The 27,790-nt window shown below is 40.8% G+C and overlaps 1 protein-coding gene and 1 pseudogene across 1 annotated transcript; both read right to left on the bottom strand.

Moving 5' to 3' along the window:
• Nucleotides 1-170: 170 nt before the first annotated feature.
• Nucleotides 171-21,533, bottom strand: LOC126071553 (guanylate-binding protein 4-like). The gene is made up of 11 exons (XM_049875738.1): nucleotides 21,366-21,533; nucleotides 17,487-17,682; nucleotides 12,584-12,711; nucleotides 10,478-10,587; nucleotides 10,078-10,274; nucleotides 8,187-8,432; nucleotides 7,023-7,303; nucleotides 5,861-6,073; nucleotides 4,335-4,437; nucleotides 3,795-3,988; nucleotides 171-2,937 (listed from the first exon to the last, which is right to left on the bottom strand). Exons 2-11 carry the CDS (start codon nucleotides 17,674-17,676, stop codon nucleotides 2,728-2,730), a joined length of 1,872 nt encoding a protein of 623 aa, XP_049731695.1. The 5' UTR covers nucleotides 17,677-17,682; nucleotides 21,366-21,533; the 3' UTR covers nucleotides 171-2,727.
• A 5,488-nt stretch (nucleotides 21,534-27,021) lies between these two features.
• Nucleotides 27,022-27,451, bottom strand: LOC126071568 (coiled-coil-helix-coiled-coil-helix domain-containing protein 2-like; annotated as a pseudogene).
• Between the last annotated feature and the right edge of the window lie 339 nt (nucleotides 27,452-27,790).

Genomic DNA, 27,790 nt, shown 5'->3' with positions numbered 1-27,790 from the left:
CCTTTCTTTCCCTTTAAAACCCTCCAGCCGGCCCTTTTGGGTCAGAGTTTAGGAGGAACCTATCCCCTCTGTCTCTTGCATACCAGTGTTCAATAAAACCTTGCTGCTTACCTCCCTCCTGTCTCAGTATTGGCTTTGCGGCAGGTGGCTCAAATCCACGATTTGCGGTAACAGTAACATGTCCAGCTTGTGGAATTACAAGGAGTTCCTTTTAGCCACAGCAGGGTCTAAAGCACTCTATAGAAATTCCTAAAAAGTTAAGTAGACCCTGAAGAAAAATTTTGCTTTTAGTTTACCAATGTTGTAATTTTGGGGATATAATTTAGACGCTATTTCAGAAAAATCTCAGACTTTATATCTGAAAAGTAATTAGGCACTAGGGTGTCAAGGCCTTACTGAAAGACCATAATGAAGACAAAGTTAGGACGCACGCGTCCTGCTTTCCAGATCCTTGTTGTCATGAGCAGAGTCTTCTAGTTGAGCTGACTTATGCTATTTGTGGTGGCATTAAACACCTTCATTCTGTCACAGAAACGTTCCCATTCCGTGTATTATTATTTCCGTTTTAATTTTAGCAACTGTTTATTTTTAGAGTAATAAATTAATACTGTATAAAATGCACAATGTAAAATTAGTTATCCTCCCACTCAGATCAACTACCCAGGTCCATCCCGAGTGGTAATCCCAGCTACTAGTGTTACCCCAAATCGCAGGTTCTAGCCGCCTGCTGCAAAGCCAATACTGAGACAGGAGGGAGGTAAGCAGCAAGAGGGCTTTATTGAACACCGGTATGCAAGAGACAGAGGGGATAGGTTCCTCCCAAATTCTGTCTGCCGCAAAAAGGCCAGCCGGAGGGTTTTATAGGGAAAGAAAGGCTAAGGCTGAGGAATCTGGAGAATTTTTAATTTTCCTTTGAGGTGGTCTTGCAAACTGCCTGCCAGTCATGATGAGCTTTTCAAGGTATTCTTAAGGTCCCTTCTGGCATCATTGAAATTTGGTCTCCAGGTATCGCCATCTCCTGACTCCTCAGTTCCCAGATCCTATCACTTGTTTTTCATCTTTAGAGGGAAAACAGATTAATCTTAAACCTTTACAACGTTATGAGGGAACAATCAGAGAGAAAAGAATCTCAAGGCGTGCTATAGCTCACAGGGGTTTCATCAGTTCCCATAAACCATTCTACCATCTGAATGTTCAAGCGGTATTTTCCCACTTCACTAGTTCATTGCATATTTTTCCTGAGATAGGTGATAACATATGCACACCTTCATTATTTTCTGAATTCAGTGGAAGCAACTATACACACTTTCTGCATCTTTATATTTTTCATGTTATGATAAATCTCAGCTATTTTTCTATATTAGTTCAAATAGAGCTTCCCCTTTTCACTTTGGTGTCTGTAGAGTCTTCCTTCGTAAGTATGTCCCGTGATTTATATTACTAGTACCTACAGAGGGACTTTAGAGTTGATCCAGTCTTCTGGCACTACAACAATGCTGCAACAGATGTCCTAGAACATAGGCCATTTTCTACTGGGTAAATACATTTATAACATAAATTCCTAGATATAGACTTGCTGAGTCAAAGACATGTGTGCATTTAACATTTTGATATGTAATTGCACTGCCTTACACTCTCGCAGGCAAATATGAGAGATTGCTCATTTCCTGAAATACTTGCCAACTCCACATCCCATCAAAAGTGGTCTTCCTTGGCATTCCTAGAGGTACCTCATGGTTTCACTTTGCACATCATTATTATGCACAAAATTAAACATTCTCATTTTGTTTCAATATGTTTGCCTGTTTTTAAAATGCAATTGTTGCTCCTTTTGGAGCCCTGGTGGCACAGTGGTTAAGAGCTCCAGCTGCTAACCAAATGGTTGGCAGTTTAAATTCACCAGCTGCTTCTTGGAAGCTCCATGGGGCAGTTCTACTCTGTCCTATAGGGTCACTATGAATCGGAACCAACTTGACAGCAATGGGTTTGGTTTTTTGGTTTTTGTGCTGTTCTTATTATCACTGATTTTTGGCAGCTCCTAATAGTCTAAAGAAATTATCTCCATGTATGTGATATAAACTACATTTTCTTCATCTTTCCACTTGTGGTTTTGCTTTGCCTGTATCTTTTCTATGAACAATTTCATTATCTCACAGTTGAGATGGCAACAAATCCAAATTCAGGACATCAGCTCCAGGGGAAGGCTTTCTCTCTTTGTCCTCTCTGGAAGAAAGTCATTGTGATGCATCAGTCTTTCCTTGGTCTGGGAGCATCTCGCCCGCCGCAGGAACCTCAGGTCCAAAGGGTGTGCTCCGCTCCTGGCACAGCTTTATTGGTGGTATGAGGTCCCCAACTCTCTACTTGCTTCCCTTTCCTTTTATCTCTGGAGAGATAAAAGGTGGTACAGGCCACACTCCAGGGAAACTCCCTTTACATTGGATCAGGGATGTGACCTGCTAAGGGTGTTACAATCCCACCCTAATCTTCTTTAACATAAAATTATAATCACAAAATGGAGGACAACCACAGAATAGTGGGAATCGTGGCCTAACCAAGTTAATACACACATTTTGGGGGGACACAATTCAATCCATGACAGTAATCTTTACTTTTAAACTTTTCTTGAATAAAAGTAGGATGACATATTTTTAAAAAATGAGCCACTGGTATTAAGCTATTAAAACAAAAGAAGCCTCATTTTATAATTTGTCTAACATGAATTCCAACCTATTTAATATATGAGCTGAGAAGCTTCACCCCTGCCCAAAGTAGTGTACCAACACCAGGTAGTGTGTCATCAAGGAGCTGTGAAAATCCTGAGCCTTTCTTTTTAATCTCTTCTTCTAGCCGATTTATCTCTTCTTTTAGCAGATTTATCTCTGCATTTAATTTCTCAGATTCCTTTTTAAATCCTTCTCTAAGCAGTTCTTCTTGGACCTATAAAGGCAAAAGAGGGTATCTTTTAAAAAACACAATTATCAAGAATCACGGTTTTGCATTTAACAACTTCTCCAGCTTTAAGCATGTATATTTCTCTACCACCTTACAGAGCTCTTGGATGAGTTTTTCCAGTGTCTTCACATGTTTCCATGGTTGCAACATTCCTAAATTTCCATCACCACCATCTCACTGAGAGTGGGGAGCACTGTGGCTAGGTCACAATGCTTTCCAGCTGAAAGGATGCCCTTTGGAGGGAATGTACCTTTGGTGCAAGTTAATTCTCAGTTCCAACTGAGGGAGCATGGCCACACACATCTAACAAGTAATGGGAGCTGCTGACCCTGTATAGGAAACTGCTTATCAAGATCCAGGTCAGGACAATGAATGCATTTCACTCCAGGATGCATAGGCTGACTCCAGCAGATTTGGAAACAAATGCAGCGAGTATCAGAGATTTTGCACCCTTTATTTCATATCAGGCCAATTCTAATCTTTCAAGGCCCGATGGATCTATTTCAGGTCTCTTCGATGTTGTACCAGGAAGCCTAAGACTATAGGTCTAAGGTCATATTCAACAAGGGCATAATGATACTACTGTATAATCACAACAAATGGCAGCCCATGCTCTGGGGGAATTTATTTGTCCTGTCCAGAGCCTAACACTAAAGAAGGTACTGGAGTCTTGGAGATTTTAGGACTTCAGCAGGATTCAGATGGATTTCAGATTTTAGTAAACCAAATGTTTCATGTGTTTCCTGCCAAGACCATGTTTTTGTGTCACATTTTGAACCTTCCCTTCTTTAGGTACAATGGCATTCTCCCTCAGACACTGAGGACTCGCAGGACACATTTACCTTCAGTTTATGCTCCAACATCATTTCCTGCTCCCTCAGAAGGTTTTCTCTTTCTCTCTCCATCTTCTCTTTTAATTTCTCAATGCTTTTCTTGAAGCTCCTCTCTTGAGCCTCCATCTTTTGTTGCTGCTCCTTCTGTTTCTGTTTCAGCAGCTCCTTTTCCTTCTCAGCTGCCTCCGTCTTGGCCCGCTCCGCTGTCCCACAAAGGTAGAAGAGAGGGAAGAAAACAACAGGTCAAGCCTGAGCTGTATCCTCTTGTGCCCGGAGATTAAAATGACTTTAAAAAAGGGAGAGTGCAACTCTCTGAATTATCCTTGTATCGACACCTTCAAAGATACTCTTCAGAATGCGATGGGATAGGCCCTAATTATCTAGTTGGACATCCAACCACAACTCCCTCTGGTTCTTTTCAGACTCAGCAGAGTGTGTGTTCCATAGAAGTCAGGAAGCTCATGATTTCAGAAGATCTTCATCTTAGGTCCTCAGAGGGCTTTGCAGGAGCCTCTCTACCCCACTGTGGGCTGAGCCCTGCCCCTGTACCTGCTATGGCCTTCTTTCCATCGGTGAGTGCTTGGTCTGTGTGCAGGATGGATTTCTCTATTGCCATCTGTGACTGCAGGAAGCTCTTGAGGACCTCAGTTGCCTGAGGAAACAAGAAGGATCAAAGACATGGCAGGCAGCAGAGATCTAGTCTCTTACTGGAGAATTACTGTTTCATAAAACCCCAAATCTGACCCTGAATAATTTAAAACCTGCTTAGGATTCCCCCAGAGCTTCCTTTCTTCTGTGACTACAGCATAAATTCCAAGCCCCTTTGGGGGACATGAAAACCTTCCATCACAGCTGTTTCCTTTGGTAACAGCCAGCCAGCCTTGTGTGCAGTTCTACAAACACATATGTTGTTTCACATATTTGCACATTCTTTTTTTTTTCTACCTGAATGTTGTTCTATACTTTCTTAACTAGGATAACATCGATCAATACTTCAACTTTTATTGCCTATCATCTCTTGCAGGAAGCTTTCCTTGAATGCATTCCTGGTTTGGAATAGATGCTAAGTACTCTGAGCTGCCCTACTAGCTCTACCACTTGCTTTCTGTGTGACACTGAGCAACTTATAAACCTCTCTGTGTATCATATTTCTCAACTGTATAATGTGGATAACAGTAGTAATGCCATAATAGCATTGTTGTTGTTGTTGTTAGGTGTCATTGAATTGATTCTGACTCATAGTGAGCCCATGTGACAGAGTAGAACTGCCCCACCATAATGTTTTCTAGGCTGTAATCTTTACGGAAGCAGATCACCAAATCTTTATATATATAAAATGAGAATAATATTATTCTGAGGATTAAGTTATAATCCAACAAAAGTCTTAAGACCATGCCTGGTATAAGAAATAAGTGCTCAATATGTGCTAGCCACTATAATTATCATAATCATCATCCTCATTACTATCTGTGCATAACATTATGATGACCCTTATCACACCATATCCAACTGATTATTTCTCTGTCTCAAAATGATCATGACCTTCCTAAGAACAAAGATTATTTCTTTAATATTGTATTTCCTGTACTTAGCATGGAGTCCCTGCATGGTGCAAACATTAAGTGCTCAACTACTAACCAAAAGGTTGGTGGTTTGAACCCACCCAGAGGTGCCTCAGGAGAAAGGCCTGGTGATCTAATTCTGAAAGATCACAGCCATTGAAAATCCTATGGAGCAGTTCTCCTCTGACACACATGGGATCACTATGAGTTGGAGTTGACTTGATGGCAGCTAGTTTGGCTTTTGGCATTAGCACAAAATGATCACATTGTTTGAAAAATGAAAGAAATTTTTTTGTCATATGGATTTCTGGTTCTAATTCCTTTCTTTGAAATAAATATTTGTGATTTCTTCAAGAGTTTCTAACTAACCGTGGATATAAAACTAAAAATGTTGAGAACTCAGCATGCTATACTTTTTCCCCACTACTGGTGCTGTCGTCTTAGATTTTCAGTAGGACAAAGGCTCCCTGCCTCTACTCTGCTGACCTTCCCTCCACTTCCCTTATTCCTCACCTTAACTCCTTTCCTGGGCACTTGCTCATAGCCCTGTTCAACTTTTTTCTTTGCTTCTAAGTAGAGACTGTGTCCTCCAGGAACAGAGAAAGTGCCTCTTGAAATACTTTTCATCAGGGGCTTTGAAAGTTGGTTAAGCGCAGTCTGACAGTATTTCACAGATTCCTCTTCATTCTGCAGCATAAAGTCTTCCTTCTTTTTCTCTATGGTGCACTGCAGGGAAATGTCGAGAAATACAATAGAGAGAAGCTTTTAGAAAGGATGGTCCTCTTGGAAGAAGCCGGCTGATAACCTCGGATTGGAGTCAGAAGACTTGTGTTAAACACTGGTCAAGTACAATGATATATATAATATATAAGTGGTAGGGGTGGACGACATGAACTCTATGGTTTCCTTAGCTGTACAGCATAATTAACAGTGATCCAACAATCGCAACAAGTAATAGAAAAGTGAATTTGGCTGGAAGGAGAGTTTCCTCAGAGAACCTGGGTTGCTATGGATGAAAATGTGAACATGAAAAAGCAACCAACACAGTAATGACTTAAATGCACTCTGAGAAGACTTTGGAACCCTTCATGAATTCTCTCAAATAGGATTTGAGTGTGAGTAAGAGTTTGGCTGCTAACCAAAAAGTCAGCAGTTCAAATCCACTAGCTGCTCCTTAGAAACCCTTTCCACCAGTTCTACTCTGTCCTAGAGGGTCCTTATGTGTCATAATTGATTCGATGGCAATGGTTCTTGATTTTTAAAAGTAGTGATTCTCAGCTGTTGGCAGAAGAGGAAGTCAGAGAGATTAAAGAGAAGGATTTGATGAATCCATTGTTGGCATGAAGATAAAGTGGTGTTCCCCAGAGCCTCCAGTTGAGAATAAAGCCCAGAAGACACCTCGATTTTAATTTGTGAGCAGAGAACCCATACACGCTGTGCTGAACTTCTGAAATAAAAACCATGAGCTGATAAGTGTGTGAATGCTAAGTTCATAATAATCTGTTGTACAGAAATAAAAAATGAAGTGCACATCTTTTAGAAAAAACGTGAATGGCAGCCCTGTAGATCCCTGTCACTCCCTACAATCCAAGCTCCTTCTACTACATGAAAGACATGAAGCATGGAGTCAAAAAGATGGACAGGAATCAGGAATGATAAGTGCTAAGACAAGTACCACGAGCTGATTGTGGAACTCCCTCTTGTCGTCCTTGAAGGAGTGCTCCATGAAGAGTGCAATAGCTTCCCTCTCACAGGCCGCGTGCACGACCAGCAGCTCCTGGAGTGTGTCTGTCGGGAGCCTCACATGCTGGGCCATCTGCTCGCTGTAGTGGTCAGCTGCCTTCTGCACAGCTGCCGAGTTCTCACGTTGGGCCAGAGTTGTTACCGCGTTCTCTAAACAAGGTACCACTCCACTGTTGATGGCACCCACATAGGTCTCCACCAGAGTCCCCAGCCCTGAATGAGCCAGCAAATGAACAAATTTAGGGATAAATATCAAGTTCTCGCTTACTGTTTTAAAAACTTTTAGTGATCAGCTTTCTAAATTTAACATGAACTTCTTTCCCTTCTTTTCTTTTCTGATGACTCCATTTCCTTAAAGTAACATCACTTTTTCCCCTATTTATTCTTTCTTTTGTGATCCTCCATTTCATTACTGTATAAAATTGAATTATTGATCACAACCACTATCTTTTCCAGGGATTCCTGGAAAAATACATTTCTATTTAAATAAAATAAAAAATGTTTACTAGATAGTCAAAGTAATTACATAACTTATAGAGTCAGTTCCAAAAGAAATATAGGTTCTTTGTGGAAAAAGAAAGAAAAACAATTTCAAGATGACAACATAGAACATTAAACCAAGTATGGACCCATTTCAGCACAGACACCATACAACTGCACAGGTCATATGCTCATGAATATGGCCCTGTATGGAGATTATGTTTAACTTCCTTTTTCAAAATCTCAATGGGCTTGCAGGGACTCATGGCCTACTATGTATTTTCTGATTTGTGTAATTTTACGAACTATCTATTCTACCCTGAGAGGCACTTGTATCCCATAGGACTTCTCTACACAACACAGATCTTCTCTCCTTAACAGCAGTTTGTGTCTATATGATTAGTGGATTATTTTCTTAAGATACATTTGGCCTCAATAAACCCTCAGGTAGAGAGAAAATACTTAAGAAAAATGCATTACTATGTGCAGCATGAACGTCTGCTTCTGGACATTCATATACAAATGCAAACAGAATTACAGAGAAACCCACAGAACAATCACAGCTTCACCACACACTGATCCACAGAGAGACATGCTTGGGGCAAAGGTGACTCACGGTCCCCGGTGACAATGATTCCTTGTCTCAGAGTCTTGGTCTTTGAGTGGGTGAAGATATAGGAACAGAAGTTTTTTGCTTGCATCTGGAAATGACAATTCAGCTGCTCTTCTGGCAGCTCTTCAATATGGGCTAAGAGAGTTTTTTCATTTGTCGGCCGGTCAAAGACAAAGCACTTCCGTTTTGGGAAGAAATGCCTGATACATTCTCTAGGCAGGTTGGAATTTTGGATTTTGGGATTCCTACCTGCCAAATTAGAAAAAGAGCAATCATTGAAGGGGAAGCCTTCAGGAAAGGAATCTGTTGACTTTTATTTCCAGGGACCTGTGCATCAGTGTACTCTCTTGTCTTTAAATCTCCTTTTATCCAATTGTGCAAATCAGCCTTGAGCCAATCTACCCAAAGCAAAAAAAATTAAAAAATCCATTTGTGGACAGAACAAAAAGTCAAGGAGGCAGTTCTGGAGAAGAAATGGTAGCATCTATCCCAAGTAAACAAACTTACATTTGGTTTCCTTAATCTGTGTATGGAGTTCAGTAGAGTAATCGTTTAATAAATGTTTATTGAATGACTGACACATAAAAAGAACTGATCAGAAGTACTTTTCTGATCTTACCGCCCTTGTGTCAGAAATAAAATGTGGTTTCAAAAACAAAGTAATGCTTGATATAAGGATAAGATGTTGCTGGAAAAATATTATGAGGAGAGGTGATACTCAGGTCAATAAAGAAAAATTTAAAATCAGAGCCCCAAAATACACACATCATAAATACTTTTAGAGATTCTTTCAGCAAAAGCCTTCAATGAGTAGGGTTAGCCCGAATGTAATTTGGAGACCTCACAACTTCCCTACCTCACATTATACAGGACTTGACCATGTCTTGCAGAGAGATACTGTGGCAGATATCAGCCGTTTAATAAGTGTTTGTTGAAGAAATGAATAAATGAAAATGGATATTCTTTCTAATGCTATCAGTTAGACACCTTCCTAAATGTAATCCATGTAATAAGTTCATAATATTAAAATGATAACTTATTACGTAAGGATGTAGAATGATGTATGTGATGTTAACAGAACAATAACAGGATTTGACAGTCTTTCTGAAAGGATATCGCAATTTTTTTTCTGACTTTAGTATGCAGCAAAGCCTGCAAAAGCCAGAACCTTTATAAGGTGCAAACCTGTGAGAAAAGTAAAACTCAAATATTTTCCACTAAAGTGAGTGATAGCGAAGTAGTAAGACTGCACCCTGTCAAAGGCAGAAAACTCATAAGACTTGCAAAAACAAGGCAGTCCTGCCATGTTCCGGCTCTCACAGGTTTCACTCTCACAGATGTAACTCTCAAAGCTAGTAAAATATGTTGTTGTGTGCCATTGAGTTGATTTAGGCTCATACTGATCCCACGTGACAGAGTAGAACTGCCCCCTGAGCCACCGGGGATCATTTACTAAAATATGCCTCCTGAAATATGTTTTGAAAACTATGCCATTTGATTTCGCTGTGATTCTGTGTTTAACAACTTCCAATTTCTTGAACTCTTTTTCTCAAACCAGGAGGCACACTTAATAAGGAACACAGGTATGTGGACCTTAAGAAGTTATAGAAGTGATTGTAATTTGAAATTTTTTTTTTTTTCATGGTACCAATGGCTCTGAAATCATTTGGTTCAACATTGGGCCTTAAATTTCCTCAGTGAGCTTAAACTCCAGCCACTGGATATTTTCAGGTAGTAATAATCCACTAAAATCATGCCTTCCCCTCAATCACCATTTTCCTGGGCCTCTATCCAGCCTCAAATACATGTTGACTTCAAATGCTGAATGACGAGGCTCACTTGATATATATCACCCTCTACTGAACCTTCCACCACCCAGGACATGCACTGATACCTGGAATCAACTTCAAGGCATTCTCCAGGTACTCATCTTCGGTGATAGGGCGTTCACCTAACTTCAGCTCCAGGCTGAAATCACGAACAGCCCAAACAAAGTCTGGAAAGAAACTCACAAACTCGGTGGAATCCTCTACCTCATCAGATCTGGAGGAGGATTTTGCCCTGATTAGCTCTGTTAGTTCAGTCACATAGCTGGGAGGTTAGCTAAGGAAGGAGTAGTATTCAACACCACAATTCCCAGATCTCACTTGGAAATAAATTTTATAAACATTCTAATTTGCCCCATGTTCCCTCTTCCTCATTCATGAAAACTGAATCACAAGAAAAAAGAAATAGTCTCAGTTTCCATTCCCATAAGCTCAACAAACATGGTGGTTGGGTTCCTGGAAGGATACTGTAGCTTCTCCAGAGCCTCGTGGTTGATGGTGGACAAGCTGTTGTAGACAAAAGTACTGCTCAGGAGCACAGCCAGTGCAAAGATCCAGGAGTCATTCTTAGGGTCACCCTAGAAAGCACATTAGAGCAAGAGACATGGGAGTCTGCTCTTCATTTGTTCGTTCATTGATTTGATTTGTGCATTTACTACTTCAGCTGTTCTATAGCTGAATAGGGAAGATAGCATACCTTTTGAAAACAATGTTAAATTCAAACCTCATATTTTTACTTACATTGATCACTCTCAGGGCTTCAGGTTCTTCAGTTTTTTTAACTAAGTGAATGACACTGTCAATGTGTGTAAAATGTTTAATACATAGTTTAGATCACAGTAGGTGCTCAGTAAATGGTGGACAATAACTTCAGCAATTTTTTTTTCTTGACTGAGGACTATATTAAGGATGAAATATTATTTCATTAAATTAAACAACTGTTCATTGGGCATCCATAAACTCTGGACACTTTGGTTGTATGAGTACAAAGTTCTATATGGTTGTTCCTAACCTCAAGAAGATGACTTTCCAGAAAGGTAGATAAACATGTGAACATATAATTGCAACCAAGACTATAATCTCTGCCAGGAGTGGCCCAATAGTTACAATGTAAAAGAAAAAGGGGTAAGGCCAATAAATAGCAATAAGTACGCTGCGGATTCAGAGCAAGAAATGACTACACCCTCTCCTCATTTACTGACATGGTTAGGTTTCAAAGAGCAGGTCTTTAGGCAAAATTGGCATTATGCAGGAATGGAAGATGGCCACATCAGATCACAAAATGGACGATGACTACGTCATTACATAAGTGCCAAGCCACTGAGAATCATGGCCCAGCCAAGTCGACACGTAACATTAACCATCACAGTCAGCGTCACTCTCACCTTGCACCTCGGCATTCATTACTGCCAGAGGTACATCATTAATGCACAAAACAGTCACATAGTCGATTTTTTACTATTGTAGTAAATACGAAATGTCTGAAAATGAGTTAGTCAATAAGTGAGGAGAAGATGTACATCTGACTGGTATAGGATGTCAGGAGACTGAAAATAGCTAGTCTTTTAGGAATTCATAGAATATGAACTTGTATAGGAAAAGAGATCATACAGGTGTCCAAATCAACAAAAATCACATCAGAAATGTTAGAGAGTATGGGTCATTTAGAAGTATTCTAGAGTTATTCCATTTAAGTGAAGCATGGGGTAGGTGTGAAGGAGCAGAAGCTGAGCCTGGAAAAGGAAAAGAGATTCAGGGTAAAATCTCCCCCAGTTTTTTGTTGTTATTTTTTTTTTGGCAGTAACGAACACCAAATATCTACTGCTGCTACTTTGAACTTAGACTCAATAATGAAAAAGGAGAAATTAAATAAGGAGAAATGATTCATTGCATTTAATATTATAAAGACAAAATACCTAAAATTGTCCCATTTACAATGTTTTTCGTGGGTCAAGCTCATGGTTTTATAGAGAAGCTAGTGGAGAGTTAATCTCCAAAGCCCAGAGTCTTGAACCAAAATCTTTATGAATATTCCTCATGTAGATGAAGCTTTTCTGAAGGTTATTTAGATAGATTACTTCACTGAAACCCTAAACTCATGGTTTCTACCTCCAACCCCATCGGCTCCACATTCTTTAACTGGTAGCTCCCATTGATCCCATGAATCATAGTTCCCTCTAACCCGTAGGTCTGGGTTAGGTGTTCACTTTCTTGCATTCATGACGACTGATGTTGATCACACTTTGTACATGTTGAGTCTTCAGCTAGGCTCTGGGCCTTTGCCTTATTCACTCTTTACCTACAACACTTAGCACAGAGCCCTGAAATTCAACTGCTCAGAAAGCATTTATTAATATTTTTATTCATCCTAGTGTTAAACAAAAGAAGATCTATCCCTAATATACCAATAATATTTGAGCATACAAAGGAAATAAGTTCAAGGAAATAAAATTTAACCTAATTATCCCTAATTTTTTCATAACAACATGTCACAAAAGTTGGATTAACGTGGCAAATTAAAAGGTAAATGAGAGTCAAGAGCAAAGATGACTTCTCCATGACTCTCTGTCTTACCTTTTCCACATCGCCCAGGCCCTCGGTGTCCAGAAGGACCAGGGTGTGCCTGCGTTTGGAGGGGTGAGGTACACACCACATCCAGATGCCCTTGGTTTCAGACCTCACCGTGGAGCCCAGACGGAAGCCTATAGGGAAGAAAGTAAAGCAACATCAGTGATAGCAGATAGTCCAGGCTGCTCAGGAGCTGCAAAGGTTAATTAAAATTGTAGTATGGCAAGTGCCTAGCATGGAGAGGAGTTTCTTCCATTTAAGCAAGAAAAGCCAATCAAACTGTTATATATATTAAGTCCCTTCTCAAGAAACACTTTGTATCCCCTGCTCACCTTATTCCTTTAAAGACTCAAACTATATCATGTTACAGAATTAATGGAAACTTTATTAAACTGTAGAAACCCTGCTGGTGTAGTGATTAAGTGCTATGGCTGCTAACCAAGAGGCTGGCAGTTCGAATTCATGAGGCACTCCTTGGAAACTCTATCGGGCAGTTCTACTCTGTCCTGTAGGGTCACTATGAGTCAGCATCGACTCGACAGCAGTGGGTTGGGTTTGGTTTTTTAGCAAACTCTGAGGAGCTCTGGTAGCGCAGTTGTTAAGCACTAGCTGTTGACTGCTAGGTTGAAGGTTTGAACCCACCAGCTACTCCACAGGAGAAAGATGTGGCAGTTGGCTTTCCTAAAGATTACAGCCTTGTAACCCCTATGGAGTAGTTCTCCTCTGTCCTGTAGGGTTGCTATGAGTCAGAATCAACTTGCAGCAAAGGGTTTGGTTTGTTTCTATTTTTATCTGATGCACAAGAGGAAAGAAAAAGCAAGAAATGTATAGTGGGATTAGAGAGAGAGCTGAGAAGACAGCTCTGTTTCTGGATTACCATTATGCAGAGCTTCCTTTTCCTTATTTGGTCTCATGTTAAGAGAAAACCACCTAACTGGAGGAGACCTTGACATGGGAAGAGAAAGGAGTGAACAGTTTCTAGAGTCCAGTTCTGCTGAAACAGGCTTCCAGTACAGAGTAGTGAGAATTGAGCCTGAAATGTAGTTGAGGAATAGGTGATTCGGGGGTCTGAATGCACAATTAAGGAGATATGACTGGCTAGACAATGGAAATTAATTAATTTTTTGAGATGGATGATGAAAAATCAAGAAGAATTTAGGAAAATCAGTGTGGTATTAAAATGCCTAAGTAAGTAGGAATTTAGATCCTGGAACCATTAGGAGGTTTCAAGAATTTTAGAGCTGGGAAAAAGTGAAGTGATCATTTTGTCCAACTCGCTCATTTTGTGAATGATGAGACTGAAACCCAGAAACTGTCACTGGTTGGCACAGCTACTTAGACATATAGCCTAAACTTAACACAGGCCCCCTGACTCCCAGCCTGTTTCCCCGTGGGCTACACTGACCCTGTACAAAGATCAACAGTCTGATATAATGATGTGGCCAACTAGGGTGAAAGTAGTAGAAAAATGATTAAAAGGATTTGATAAATCTAGAGAAGAAAAGGATGGGACAGGAAGTGAAGTGGGGGGAGTCAAAGCATGCCCAGGTTTCATAACTTGGTTAGGAAGTCTTCATAATTTTTAGCTTGGCAGATAAAATTCTGATATACTAGTTGTCTTTGTCCACCTCCTTTTCCCATCAGATTAGCTCTTCCTGCTCTACACCCTGACCTGTGCCCAAGGACATAGACCTTTATGTCCTCTATCACGAAGGCTCCCTTGGCCTCTGGCTTCTGGTAGAATTCAACCAGTGGGAGGTACCCAGGAGAGCAGAAAGAAGACACACGCTCCCTCACCTCCACCCTGCTGGGCCACAATATTCAGTGCCTCTGTTCCTCTATATCAGGTCACAACTCCTTTCACTCAGCCTCACCCAATAACTCTAATCCTGCCACATTCTGCTATTCACTCTTTGCTTGCCTCTTCAGGCCTAGAGATGATAATGGCTACACTGCTACTGTTATTACCACTGTCTAGGTGCTTCACCATCTCTCGTTGGTTCACATTGCTCTGTCTTTATCCTTGTAAATGGTCTCTCCATTAAATACTTTCATTACCCCTCGAGTGGGTTATCTGTTGGATTTGCTTCTCCCCATTCTTCCTGTTTCTTTTTTTTTTTTTTTCCTCTCTCCTCTTCCAGAAAAATGTTCATTGCTTCAAGAAGGGGATACAATAGAGGAGAAAGCAGTACAGACCCTTGAAGCTTGCTGGATTTTCTTTCCAATGGCTTAAACCCACAGTGAGATAAGATCTGATGGCTATGTCCAGGAATCTGTGGATAATATATCCCGTTAAAGAGTCCAAGATTTTGAGCATCTGCTATGTGCAGTGCTTTCCTCAACTGAGACTAGAGGTGGTAAGGAAACTTCTAGGGGAACGTGGTTCAGCATGGCTCAGGCCATTCATTTTACCTCCCAGCCTATGTTTTCTCCAAGGAGTGAATATAAAAGCATGGGTTGGTCTGCACTCTTCTAAACCCATTGCCCATTCTTGAGTGAATTCCTACTCAAAACAACCCTATAAGAAAGAGTAGAACTGCCCCATAAATCTTTACAGAAGCTGATTGCCACATCTTTCTCCTATGGAATGGCTGGTGGGTACAAAGCACTCACTTTTCAGTTAGCAGCAGAGTTCTTAACCACTGCACCACCAGGGCTCCTTTGTACTCTTCTACATCATGATAATTTTTGATGTTTGCTAAATAATCTAGAGCAAGCCTAACTTCAGGGCCCCAATGTGGAAGGGCAAGGTGTAATTGAAGGTCATAAATCTTAGTCATCAGAGGTATAAAAAAACAAAGCAACAGAAATAGCGACCTGGTCTTGCTCATGGACCATGACCGGAAGTGAATCTTTTTCTTTCTGTTCTTCCTGTGATACAGGTGGGGTGGTAGAGACACAAGTCAGAAATTTTAAAACATCTTGAGGTCAGGGACTTCCTCAGCAGAGTGCTGGGAAATCGCCTGGTTATTACTTGATCTTATCTTGAGTAGAAAATAAAGGACATTGTTGAAATCTGTCTCCTGAGGTTCTGAACCGTAATCCATCAAAAAATATCCTTATGAATTTATTTGGGCAAGGCAAGGAAAAGTGTCCCCCCTTCCTTCTTGATGATCAAGAACTCCCCTAAAATAAAAATAAAGACAAAATGCTTGCTTAGAAGCCAAGGGGGAAATTGGGAAACAAGAAGGGGAAATGGAGAAAGAAAAGGAGACAGAGTAAATGAGAAGAAAAAAGAGTGATAAGGAAAAAGGGAGGGAGGGAGGGACGAAGACAGAAACAGAGACAAAGACAGAGACAGTGAGACAAGCACGGTGGCCCTGAGAGTTTAGTGGACTAAATTTTAATCCTTAGCGGTGCTAAGAGGAAGCGAGGGGAAAAAAAATGGCTACAAGGTCTTCACTGACAGACTATGGGCAATTCCCTGAAAATCAATAACAACCAAAGAAAACAATCCAGTAGGAAAAAAAGATTTCACAAAAAGGAAATAGTGGGAAATACGTATTTGAAAGGGTGTTCAACCTCCCTTATAGTGAGGCAAACTGGCGCAAACAGTTAAGTGCTAGGCTGCTAACCAGAACACTGGTGGTTTGACTCCACCCAGAGGCACCCTGAAAGAACAAATTGGCAACTTACTTCCAAAAGGTCAGCCATTGAAAACCCAGTGGAGCACAATTGTACTCTGGCACACAACTCATTGCCGTGAGTTGGTACTTCCCGGAGGGCAACTGCTTTCGTTTTTGGTTTTATATAGTAACCAGATCAGCAAATTTTTGTAATGTTGTGGAAAATTCTCGATTACTGCTAATAAGCATTTAAATTGCCCTAAACTTTGAGAATGTGTTTGATATTATCTGTAACAACTGAAGACACACATATCCTGTGATCCAGCAAATCCAGTTCCAGGAATTTGTACACAAGTGGTTTGTGTACATGAGCAACAGTTATAAGTAGAAAAAAAATCCATGACAACCTTGTTCATAAAAGATAAAAGCTGAATATAATACAAATGTTGATCCACAATGAATGGATAAAGAAATTCCGGTATCTTCATACAACAGCATACTATAATTTAGTACAAATAGATAAATTACAGATACATATAATAAACTAAGTAAGTCTTATAAGTTCTTAATGAGCCAAAACGCAAGACACAAAAGAATGCATACCATATAAATCCATTTAAATAAAGTTTACAAGCAAGTCAAACTAAATTGCTTTTTTGGAAATGTATGCATAGGTTGTAAAACCATCTTTAAAAATCAAGAGAAGTGCCAGGAAAACTAAAATATCGGTGATTACGTGTGAGGGTGACAAGGGTATAAGATTTGGGCTTTTGCATATTGGGAATATTTTATTTCTTGACCTGAGCATTGGTTACACAGGTGTTCATTCATGTCTATTAGTTTTATTGTGCATTTATGCGTGCTGCACTTTTATGTATGTGTTGTATTTTACATTTTAGAAAAGACTAAATAGAGAAAGAGGGTACAATTTATCAAAGTTGCTATGAACTGGAGAAAAAAAATCAGATGGTATCTCTGTTGAGATATTAGATATACAGAGATTCTGCTTCTCTTTATCCTGTATCACATGCACAAATGATGTAGGAGAAAGAAAGAGAATCATTGCCGGAGGTGGAGGGATCCAGAGAACATGTGGGGTGGATCTTTGCATAGGGTTGAAAGAGCTCTTCTTTATTAATGGAGAAAAGAGCTCTTCTTTGCTACAGATTTTGTGGATACATAAGTTTGAAGTTATAAATTTGGTGATGAGCATCAGAATTTGTTTTTGTTCTGTTTTGTTTTTTTCTAGTGGGAAGAAGCCAGCTCTTCCTTAATATGACCTAGAGGAGACTGTGTTATCACTGGTTCCAAACTAACGGCCCTTCGCCCAGGACAACACTCACCATGGTTCTGTCCTGCCAGGCGGTTCATCAGGTAGGATTTTCCTGTACGATACAGCCCTACAATGGCCACTACCACCACAGGCTGAGAAATTTCGTTAAGAATCTTTAATGCTTTTGGATTCACCGTCAGCTGCTCTTTCTGATTTTCCACCAAACAAATGGGGCCCGTCATGATGGATCTGGAAGCCATGGTAACCTGCAATCCAGAAGAGACACTCAGTAGAATGCAAGGACCTAATGTCGTATCTAATGGTTATTCAAGGTACATGTATATCAGCTTTCTGTTTGTGGAATGTATATATCAGCTTCCTATGTTTTGTAAGCAAAGTATGTAGCCTTCTGTTATAGATTGAACTGTGTCCCTCAAAAATGTGTGTCAACTTGGCTATGCCATGATTTTCCACAATTTCATCATCTGATATGATTTTCCTGCATGTTGTAAATCCTGTCTTTATGATGTTGATGAAGTGGGATTAACAACAATTATGTTAACGAGGTAGGATTCAATCTACAAGATTAGATTATGATTTAAGTCAATCTCTTTTGAGATATAAAAGAAAGCAGCAAGCAGAGAGACTTGGGGACCTCATGTCAAAAAGAAAGTTATCCCAGGAGAAGAGTGTGTCCTTTGGACCTGGGGTCCCTGCACTGAGAAGCTCCTAGTCTAGGGGAAGATAGATGACAAGGACTGTCCTCCAGAGCTGACAGAGAGAGAAAGCCTTCCCCTGGAGCTGATGCCCTGAATTTGGACTTGTAGCCTACTAGCTTGTGACAGAATAAATTTCTCTTCGTTAAAGCCATCCACTTGTGATATTTCTGTTATAGCAGCACTAGACAACCAAGACACCTTCCATTTCAAAGTCTTATATAGATGCCTTATATACATTACCTTATTGATCCCTGCAAGAGCTCTAAAAGAACCTTTCCTGTGTGATGCATAAAATGAATAGAAAAGGAAAGAAAAGGACAGATGAGTCCCTGCGAACATTAATAATTGGTGGGTAAGTAGAGGCAGAGTGGGACTTAATGGAGAGGAGAAGGAGTGGCCAGAAAGTGTTCTAGGAGCTCCCTATATATTGACTACCGACCCTGTGCAGGGCACTGTTCTATATGCTCAGGATTCAACTGTGAACAAGGTGGATACAAATTCCTGCCTCATGTGAGCTCTATTCTAGTGGAGAAGACAGATAATAAATTTAAAAAATTGCACAAAAATATATATGCATGTAAATGCTTTGGAGAAATACAAGCAGGGGATAGGAAGTGTTGGGGTTGTATTTATATGTGGGGTGATCAGGCAAGGCCTCCCTGAGAAAGAGACAAATGGAGATGATCACTGACCTTGATGAGGATAGGTTTAGTGAACTGAGGGAAGCAAGGGGCAGACTGGAGGGAGGAATGACCTTGAGAGAAGGAAGGAGAGAAAAAGAATGTCGCTGTCTCTCAAAATGAAAAGGAAAGCTCTTTACAGTGTGTAGACAAAGATACTGGTCCAGGAATTAGTTTATGTAACAGAAAGAAAAGGATATTTCTTGTTTATAGGCTGACAGAGAAGAGGGCCAGTAGCCAGGATATTTGAGAATCTGCCCAGATCTGACAGGCTTCTCACATCTGGGTGAGACCTCTCTTTGTTTTCCTCAAAAGCAGTGGAGAGTTTCTGGCTCCAAGAGACTGAGGCCAAGGAGTTTTGCTGTCCCTTTATTCTGTTATCTAAGACATCAATAGCTAACATTCCCATGTTCCTACACTTTAGTAACTGTGTGACCAAGGAAAGATACTTAATTTTCTGTGTCTTAGTTTCTCCTCTTATAAAATGGAGAGACTAATATTAACTATCTCCTACAGGAGATTCCAAATACCTCATATTATTTATAATGCACTTAAAATCTTGCCTGGTACATAGTAAATGCTATATAAAAATTGCTTAAACATTTTGAGTGTCTAAGAAGACAAGATTTAAGTGTCTATGAAGGTGAGGATTGGGTATGGACAGAAGCAGTAGCAGTTCTTTCCCATGGAAGCCAGCGGAGGATGTGTCCCCTGAAGAGAATAAGCAGGCCAGAGTGGACACAGTGGGAGGGCTGACAGGGAGAGCACCTTGGAGGAAGAGTCAGGCAAGAAGAACCCAAAGAAGTCCTAAGGGCTAGAGCAGAGATTCTGGAGTCAGGCTGCCTGGGTTCAAATCCTACCCAAATTATTGCCTGTGAGACCTTTAGAGAGGAACTTACCTCTCCAAAATCCCTGGTGGCGTAGTAGTTGAGTTCAGCTACGAACCAAAAGGTCAGCAGTTTGAATCCACCAGATGCTCCTTGGAAACCCTATGGGGCAGTTCTACTCTGCCCTATAGGTCTCTATTGAGTCGGAATCAACTGGATGGCAATGAGTTTGGTTTGGGTTTTTTGGTAAGCCTCGCTTATCAGCATTATGGATAAAACAATAATTCCTGCCTGATTCATTGCTGTCCAAGCTAACAACATATAGGCTCTCAAACTATTTTTCACTTTTCAGGATTAAAGTACCGTTTATACAATGAGGAAGTTAAGCCTTGCAGTAAAATGTATCAATATGTTATGTAATTTGCAAATTACCAAGAAATACTAAGGTACCTGGATCATTTTCATCAGAAACATCAACAATTTCATTCTGAACAGACTTCCACCATATGATGTCTTTTCTTTTTTCTATAAATGGTGGGGAACAGAGTTGGTCAAGTAAAACTTGAGCCTTTTACTGTTGTGTTATACTACTACTACTACTAGTCGTTGCTGTCCAGTCGATTTGGACTCACAGTGACCCTATGGGACAGAGTAGAACTGCCCCATAGGGTTTCCAGGGAGCGCCTGGTGGATTCAAACTGCTGACCTTTTGGTTAACAGCTGTAACCACCGTGCCACCAGGTTTGTGTTATAAGCAGGAGAAATGTATAGTTTATTCCTTAGATTTAATATTTTAAAATTCTGGGGGAAGATTACATGAGCTTACAAAGTACTTTTTTATTTTTATGCAAAACACAGATATCTAAGCCAAGAAGCTTTTAATTCCAAATTAAACAAATAGAATGAGATAGTTCAATGAGACTGGGTAGACCATTAATGGTTTCCAAGTTACTGTTCATAAGAATCATATGCAGTAATAGTTAAAAATGCCCAAGAGCCGTATTTTCAGTAAGGATCACAGGTTATCTGATGCCGTGAAAGAACGGACTAGAAGCTTTTAGAAACAGTGCCTGATTAACAGGCTTAGACCTCATAGCTATTTTTAATAGTTGGTGAGAGAGAGTGAGGATGAATTATCCCATAAAAATACAGCTTTGCAGAGTCATTGGAACATTAAGTGTGCTCAATACCAAAATAAGCAAGAAACAATCTTTTGAGATTTAAAGTGTCTGTAAGATAAAAAAAAAAAAAAAAAAAAAGTAAGATAAGGACCCTCTTTTTTCTTTGTTTCTCCAATGCAGGAGAGAGGGCACTCAGCCAAAGTCCGAGGGAGGGAGGTGAGAGACAGGAGGAAGCCATCCCACCGCGGAGTCTCTGCGAGGGGGATGGAATTTCCTCCCTCATCTGAGAAAGGACGTCAGTCCCCCTTTCCAAAGATGAGGGTAGGATGCACTCCTCCATCTGCCATCTAGGAGCCCTGGCAGGATGTCGGAGGGGGAGCAGCGCATCCTGGGGACATGGTGCCCGAGCTGTCGCCAAATAGCGGCCTCTGGTCCAAACTGAGAAGCTGAGTTGCCCGTAGCAAAGCTCCTTTGGGCCAGACATCATCCAGCCACCGCGCCTCCTCCCGCTGCCAGGGCATTTCGGAATGTGTGTTGCTATTGCTGTTTTTAGTAGGTAACAGAAATGTACATGGAAGACTCTGTTTTTGGAAAGAACTTACCTGGCGCGGTCGCTGTGAGCCAGAGAACGATATTTCAGCTGCCCTTGCTCACCTCTTGCGCTCTCCTCCTGCAAGTGACTCCTTCAGAAAGGGGATTGCTCCTTTTAGAAGCTGAAAAGCAAGCTGGATATTACAGCTATCACTTTAAGACTCAGGATGGAAACCGAAAACACACGCCCTTTTGTGCAGCTAACAGTTTTTATTGAGTCAAGAGGCTAGACACCCGGGTGTGGCCGGTGTAAAGTCCGCGTTTCTCTACACCGAGCTTCAGAAACCCAGGCTCCTTCCTCTTTCACAGCTGGCTTAGGTGTCCTTGGTCCCCACAGTAAATACAGGGCACCAGGTGTGAATGTTAACAAAGTAACAGGAGGATGAGAATATTTCAAAAACCTGTATCTTAGGAGTAATTTGTCAGGGAAGAGGGTTTTTTTTTTTTTAACTTTTTATGTCCTCATTTTTCTCTTCTCTTTCCAAAGTATATTTTTTATTAACCATAAAAATACTTGTGTGTGTGATATTAAAAAAAAAAAAAAAACAACTACCATTGCTGTGAAATTGATTCCAACACAAGGCGAGCTCATGTGTTACAGAAAAGAACTGTGCTATATATAATCTTTGCAGAAAATCTCCAGGCCTTTCTTCCGCTGAACAGCTGGGTGAGTTTGAACTGCCAACCTTTAGGTGAGTAGTCGAGTACAAACCATTTGTATCACCCAGGGACCTAGTGTAAAATATAAAATGCCCAATATTATAGTCCACAGATATAATGGAGGAATAGTGGCACGTGAATACCAAGAATCTGCCAGTGTAGCATGCTCACTGAAGAGGAGATTGAAAGATCAGTTGGGATCTGGGTCATGGACTCTACTCCACAATCATGTAGAGACTTTAAAGATCATTAGGCACGCTCAGAGCTGTGCTTGGGTTCCATCCATCCTATGGCAGCAGGAGAAGGAGAATAAAGTGAGGATACTGGAGACAAAGATCATGTAAGAGGCTGTTACTATGGCTTAGAAGATATGTTACAGTCCTACCACTCTAGGCTTGTGTGGAAGCATTCCTGCCCCGGGCCATTAAGATATTCGGGCTCTTTTCCAGTTGCTGTTCTGTACCCACTAATGCATTGTACTCATCTGCAAGGTCAAAGCTGCTGCCACATCTAGGATCCAAAGAATGGGAAGGAAAAGAGGGACCAGTGGAGTGCAGGCTCAAATTTATCTGGCCAAGACCCACAAGTGGGATATATACCCTTCTGTTCATATTCCATGTGCAAAGTTAATCACACGGCCACACCTAGCTAAAAATATGATCTCCAACTGGGTTGCCAATAGGTCACTTCTAAAACATTTAGAGCTGAAAGTTCTATTGTAAATCAAAAAGTATATGCCGGATTTTTCCATGTCCTAGAATTAAACTTGGCAATTTCAAGTGTTAAACCCAAGCTGGGGTAAGTATAGCGGTCCTGTACTTCCTGAGCCACAGAGATTGATGTTGGAGGAATGGTGGGCACACCACCCAAGCCTGAATAAACAATATCATTCTTAGCTTACTGGATCCAAGAAGTTTCTCTCTCTCATTTGTTTTTGTGTTTGCTTTTGTTGATGAAGCTGTAAAGGTGTGAGAGAGTCTAGTGATGAAGAATCTAAGACTAGTTATTTCTTTTGGGCTCTAAAGCAATATTTTTAATATCACTTAGAAATGGAAGAAAACGATTTCGAGTCTTTCTTCCAGCATCAGCTTTCTTCTTATAATTGATTCAAGGAAAAGTATCTTTTAAAATTAGGTTCTATAAGTCTAAGTCACAAGCAAACAATAGCGGTAAAAGAAGAATTGTTAAAACGATTTCATAAACTGATAAGTTAATGAGGCTTATTCTCATTACCTGACATGAAGTTTCTCTTTTTTTTTTTTGTTTTCATTTTCTTTTTTTATTATGTCAACCCTAGAAAAGATGGTCTAGCATCTTGTTTTAGAAAGTGTGCTTATTTGGCACCTAGTGTTCTCAGCTTTGGTGCCTAGTGTAAAGTCTCAAGCAGGAAAAGTGTCATTTTAACACCCTGTTTCACAAGCTCTGGTGAGAGACCACAAGGCTAAGGATATAACAGTCCTTCCAGGGAAGCACAAACTTATTTTCAGTTCATAAATCCATTGAGTGAAATTTTTCAGCTAAGAAAAATGTGGGTACGAAGGGATAATGGTTCTTTAGGGAAATTCTAGAATGAGAAAGAGTTGCCACCATGAGAAAACAGTAAAAATAACAGCAAAATTAAAAACACCTTGGGTATTACTGGATATAGAAAATACAGGTTTAAGAATAAGGATTCAAGACTACACAAAACAGAAGGCAATGTTGCTGTTGTTGTTAGCTGCCATTGAGTTGATTCAGAACCAGATTGCCAGACGTGGGTAGGTTCCAGCCACCAACCCTTAGGCTAGTAGTAGAGCACTTAACTATTTCGGCCGCCCTGGGACTCCTATAATGTAAAAAAAACCTTGCTTGGTGTGTTAGTATAATAATCACATTACCTACATCTGGTTGCCATGAGTCGGAGCTGACTTGACAGCAACAACAACCCTCAAGCTGGAGAGAAGGTTACATCACTATAGGAAAATTTCAGCCTCAATTCAGTGATAGTTTATTTGGAACATGGGGCATACGGGGAAAACTGAAATTACAGGGCTTTTAATTTGTAGGATAGCTATTTAAAAGAAAAAAGCACCTCCAGTAAGACCTGGACACTGGAATGCTAGTATTACATATTTATGAGGTTACAAAAGTGTCTCACATGCCATTCTCTGAGAAACCCTGTTTGGTCCTCTGTGTCCCTCTTCACAAAAGTTCGGCCCATGGTGCCTACCTCCACTCATCCACCCTTAAATGAGGTAAGACTTAGCCTTGTGCCGTATTACTGATAGGCACTCTCTGGGCTACAGCCCTGACTCCTAGCCATTCTTCCTTCAGGAAGGCCCTTCATTGACTCAGGCTGCTCTGACATCCCTGAGGAATAGGTTACAAATGAGCCCAGTGGAAAAAATCATCTCACCCTTCTTCAGGAGAGCTGATCTGGAAATTACCATAAGAGTCAGGTGCTTTGACCCTCTTCATAGCCATAGCATCTGGTCTGGTGTGATGAGAGACAAAAAGTATCCCCTTTACAAATTTTCAATAGTTCTCAGGGATGGGCCATTTGAAGTTGAGAAATTTTAAAATTTGTGACTTGGGTGTCAGATCTCTTTGTTAATCAGACAGTGCTCACTCTGAACCCTCTTCTGTTCCCATTTAAAAGGAAAAAAAGCAGTTACTGGCTTGATGATTCTTGGCTGTCAGAACATTCACAAAATCCAAAGTCAAAAGACTTTAAGAGTTGGGGCCAGGGTTGGGAGTTTGTCCATAAACACTACACCAGAAGAGAAAGCAGGATCTAACACACAATATGAGCATCCACGTGCCTGTGTACTGATCCTTGTAAAGGGCTGACACAGTAAAAAAAAAAAAAAAATAGTATAAGTTTCCTTCTGTGCCGTGGGTTCCTTGAAGCCTCTTGTATCTAGATAACTACCTCACCAGTGGTTACCTTCTCACTCACCTCTACTACCCTTTTAGGACACTGGAGTCTAAAAACCACATTACAAATGTAGGAATAGAGTAGAACACTTAGTCCTGCAATGGGAAGTGACTCAGATGCCTGCCAACTAAACCCCATCCTCGTTTGTCTTTGTTCCTATATTTAGTAGAGTGTGAGGGAAATGGAAACTGCAGCCATAGCCTGACATGTACCTATGCTGTTTAGACAGAAAAAGATGAATCTGTGGGTTCTGGACCTTTTAGCCTGTTTTTAACTCTTTTTTCCGCCCCCCTCACGCTACCAGCTCCTCAATATAATCAGCTGATTTTTTCTCCCTGTTCTGTTCCCTCAGCCTATGCTCTTCAGTAACAGTGAGATGAGTTTAAGGGAAAGTTCAACTTGCTAGGGCAGCCAATCTCGAAGCAAAATGTGTGAACCTGGTGATACAGCTCTTAGCTATTTGGGTAACTCCTTTTCTGCGCTGGCTGATGGGACCATGGCATGACACAGACACCTCTCTCCCAAGGTATGCTTCTTCTCAATTCTCGGGGAAGAGCCTGGAGTGTGATTCTTCTTCCTTGATCACATACCAAATACAGAATGAGTTTACACCAAAAAAAAGAAAAAAAAAAAGGACTTGTATTGGAAAGAAATTTTCGACCCCCGGAGGAAACAGGGGTTCAAGAACTAAGCTCATTTAAATAATGGCAAAGTAGTTGCAATTTCTCTTTCTGTAAAATGGAATTCCTGTTCAATGCTGTTTGGTACAAGTTCTCATCATTCTGCCTCAGGAGACTGGGAATTTGTGTGTACTAATTTTTTTTTAATATTTAAAATCTGGATTTGCATAAATATCTTGTTTTTCTTAGACTCTGATATTTTAGCTAAAGCTATCCTGGCCATGGTTCTAAAATGCTGCCTACTACATGTTGGCAGTAGAGCTTCCTGTAAAGCTTCAGTTCTCAATAGTAACAAAAATTAACTCCTCAATGTATATGTCTTAGTGATGAGGGCAACTTTCCCAGTCAGTAGGGAAGGGTTTTGCCTCTGTGCCAGGTTCTGACTTTTAGAGTAGCCACTGTTTGTTCTTCTTCAAGGAATGAGGCTGTGATTTTTAAAAAGGCAGAGACCTGCTCTTGGGTCAGTTCTCAGTGTGCCCTATGGAGAGCATTAGTGTAATAACCCAATGTTAAATGTCATTAGAAACACTGTTATTGGCATATCCATTCCTAAACTGCACATGTTCCATGATTCTGTTATCCCCTCAACTCAATCATAGCTAGTAGGTATCCATACTCTTAAGCCAGCATAGGTTGACCTCCATCCCTTTGCTCTAGCCTTCTAACATTTTTGTGTTTATCTTAAATGATGCTAACAAAAGAAGAGCAATATACTTTAGTCTAGAGATAATACTACACTTATGATATAAGCAAGGTTACACCCAGGCTCACCAGCTAATAGGATACATAATCAGCTACAATATGTAATGGGTTATCATTAACTGTATTAGAATGGCATTAACTGTTTGATATGCTGGCTAGGTCTAGTCCCCCCTATGGAAGATTTTATTATTCAACATATATTCACTATTCCTGCCTTGCTCTTGTGGGAACGTTATATTTCCCCACTTTATTTAGTGTGTCGTTTCTAAGCAGAGTTTTAAAAAGACATTACAGGTTCCTGGTAGCTCCGTTGTGCCCCACCTGCACTCCACATGAGGACAGCAGGCCCCAGGCAGGACTTGCTTCTCAAGGTCAATCACAAATGAAAAGGACACGTGAAATAGACTTGAAGGTAACTAGTGGGCTGGAAGTAACTTCAGTGGCCAATTTGAGTTACGTGAGGAAGATATTAATATTTGTTTTCATAAACCATTCACATTTTGGGGGATTCTGTTATATAGCATTATTGTGGTAAAACCTGACTAGGAAAACTTCCTGCCTCTCCCCCAAATACAGGTGCAGGTTGCCTCACCAACGCAATGCTGCTAGGCAACTAGATTCTCGTTCCTATTTTCTAAAAACTACAGTTTTATGCCACATTAACCTGGTCATGAAAGCAGATTTTCCATTTCTTCTATTTGAACTTGATTACACTAATCCATTTGCAAATCTGCACTGCTTCAACACCTCACTGAAACCCTCACAAAGCTTGAGGTCACTCTGGTTCTGGGCACTCTCCAAAAACTGTTTCATCTCATAGCGGCAAGGGCCAAACTGCTGTTGCTGGTATGCTGGTTAGGCTCTCTGAGGCTCCTGGCAAGTGATGTCAGGCCTTGAGGGCTCAGCATTATTTACTCCACTGAAGCCTCCAGTGATGGCATGGCCCAGTGACAGAAGAGCCCACGATGACACGGGCAGTAGGGGTTGCCATCTGGGCCACCAAACCTGACTGCTGGGGTGCAACAGCAGATAAGCCAATAGCAGATGTCGGGGCTGACCTGGGCATGGCTCTCCTCTGATGAGCCTGGCTGGCAGGAGGGCCCCTGAGGGAAGTGAGACTCTGGCTTCCAAGTGGCATAGTAACTAGGAGCTGGACCAGCTTCTAAATGTGAGAAATGCAGAGGAGAGAGTCCCCAATCTCAGAAAACTTGATAACAGGTTTTTAGTTACATGAAAAAAAAAGCTGTGGATTCAATTCTTACAGACATTTAACAACAAGCAGGTACAAAGTAGTCATACAACTTGTTTGTAACCTATGGAGGTCTCTCCTCTGAAGCAACATACACTCCAATGTGAAGGTGCTGAGGTTCTGTGCCTGGCCTTGAATTCAGGCCATATGTGAAATCCTCTGGGCAGTGAAGTTAAGCAGGGCAATGGTTCTCAGTCTGGAACCTGCACAACTGGCATAGGCCTCAGG

Source organism: Elephas maximus, chromosome 3, assembly GCF_024166365.1.
Source record: "Elephas maximus indicus isolate mEleMax1 chromosome 3, mEleMax1 primary haplotype, whole genome shotgun sequence".
Classification (NCBI taxonomy): domain Eukaryota; kingdom Metazoa; phylum Chordata; class Mammalia; order Proboscidea; family Elephantidae; genus Elephas; species Elephas maximus.
This window is presented reverse-complemented; position numbering and strand designations above follow the sequence as displayed.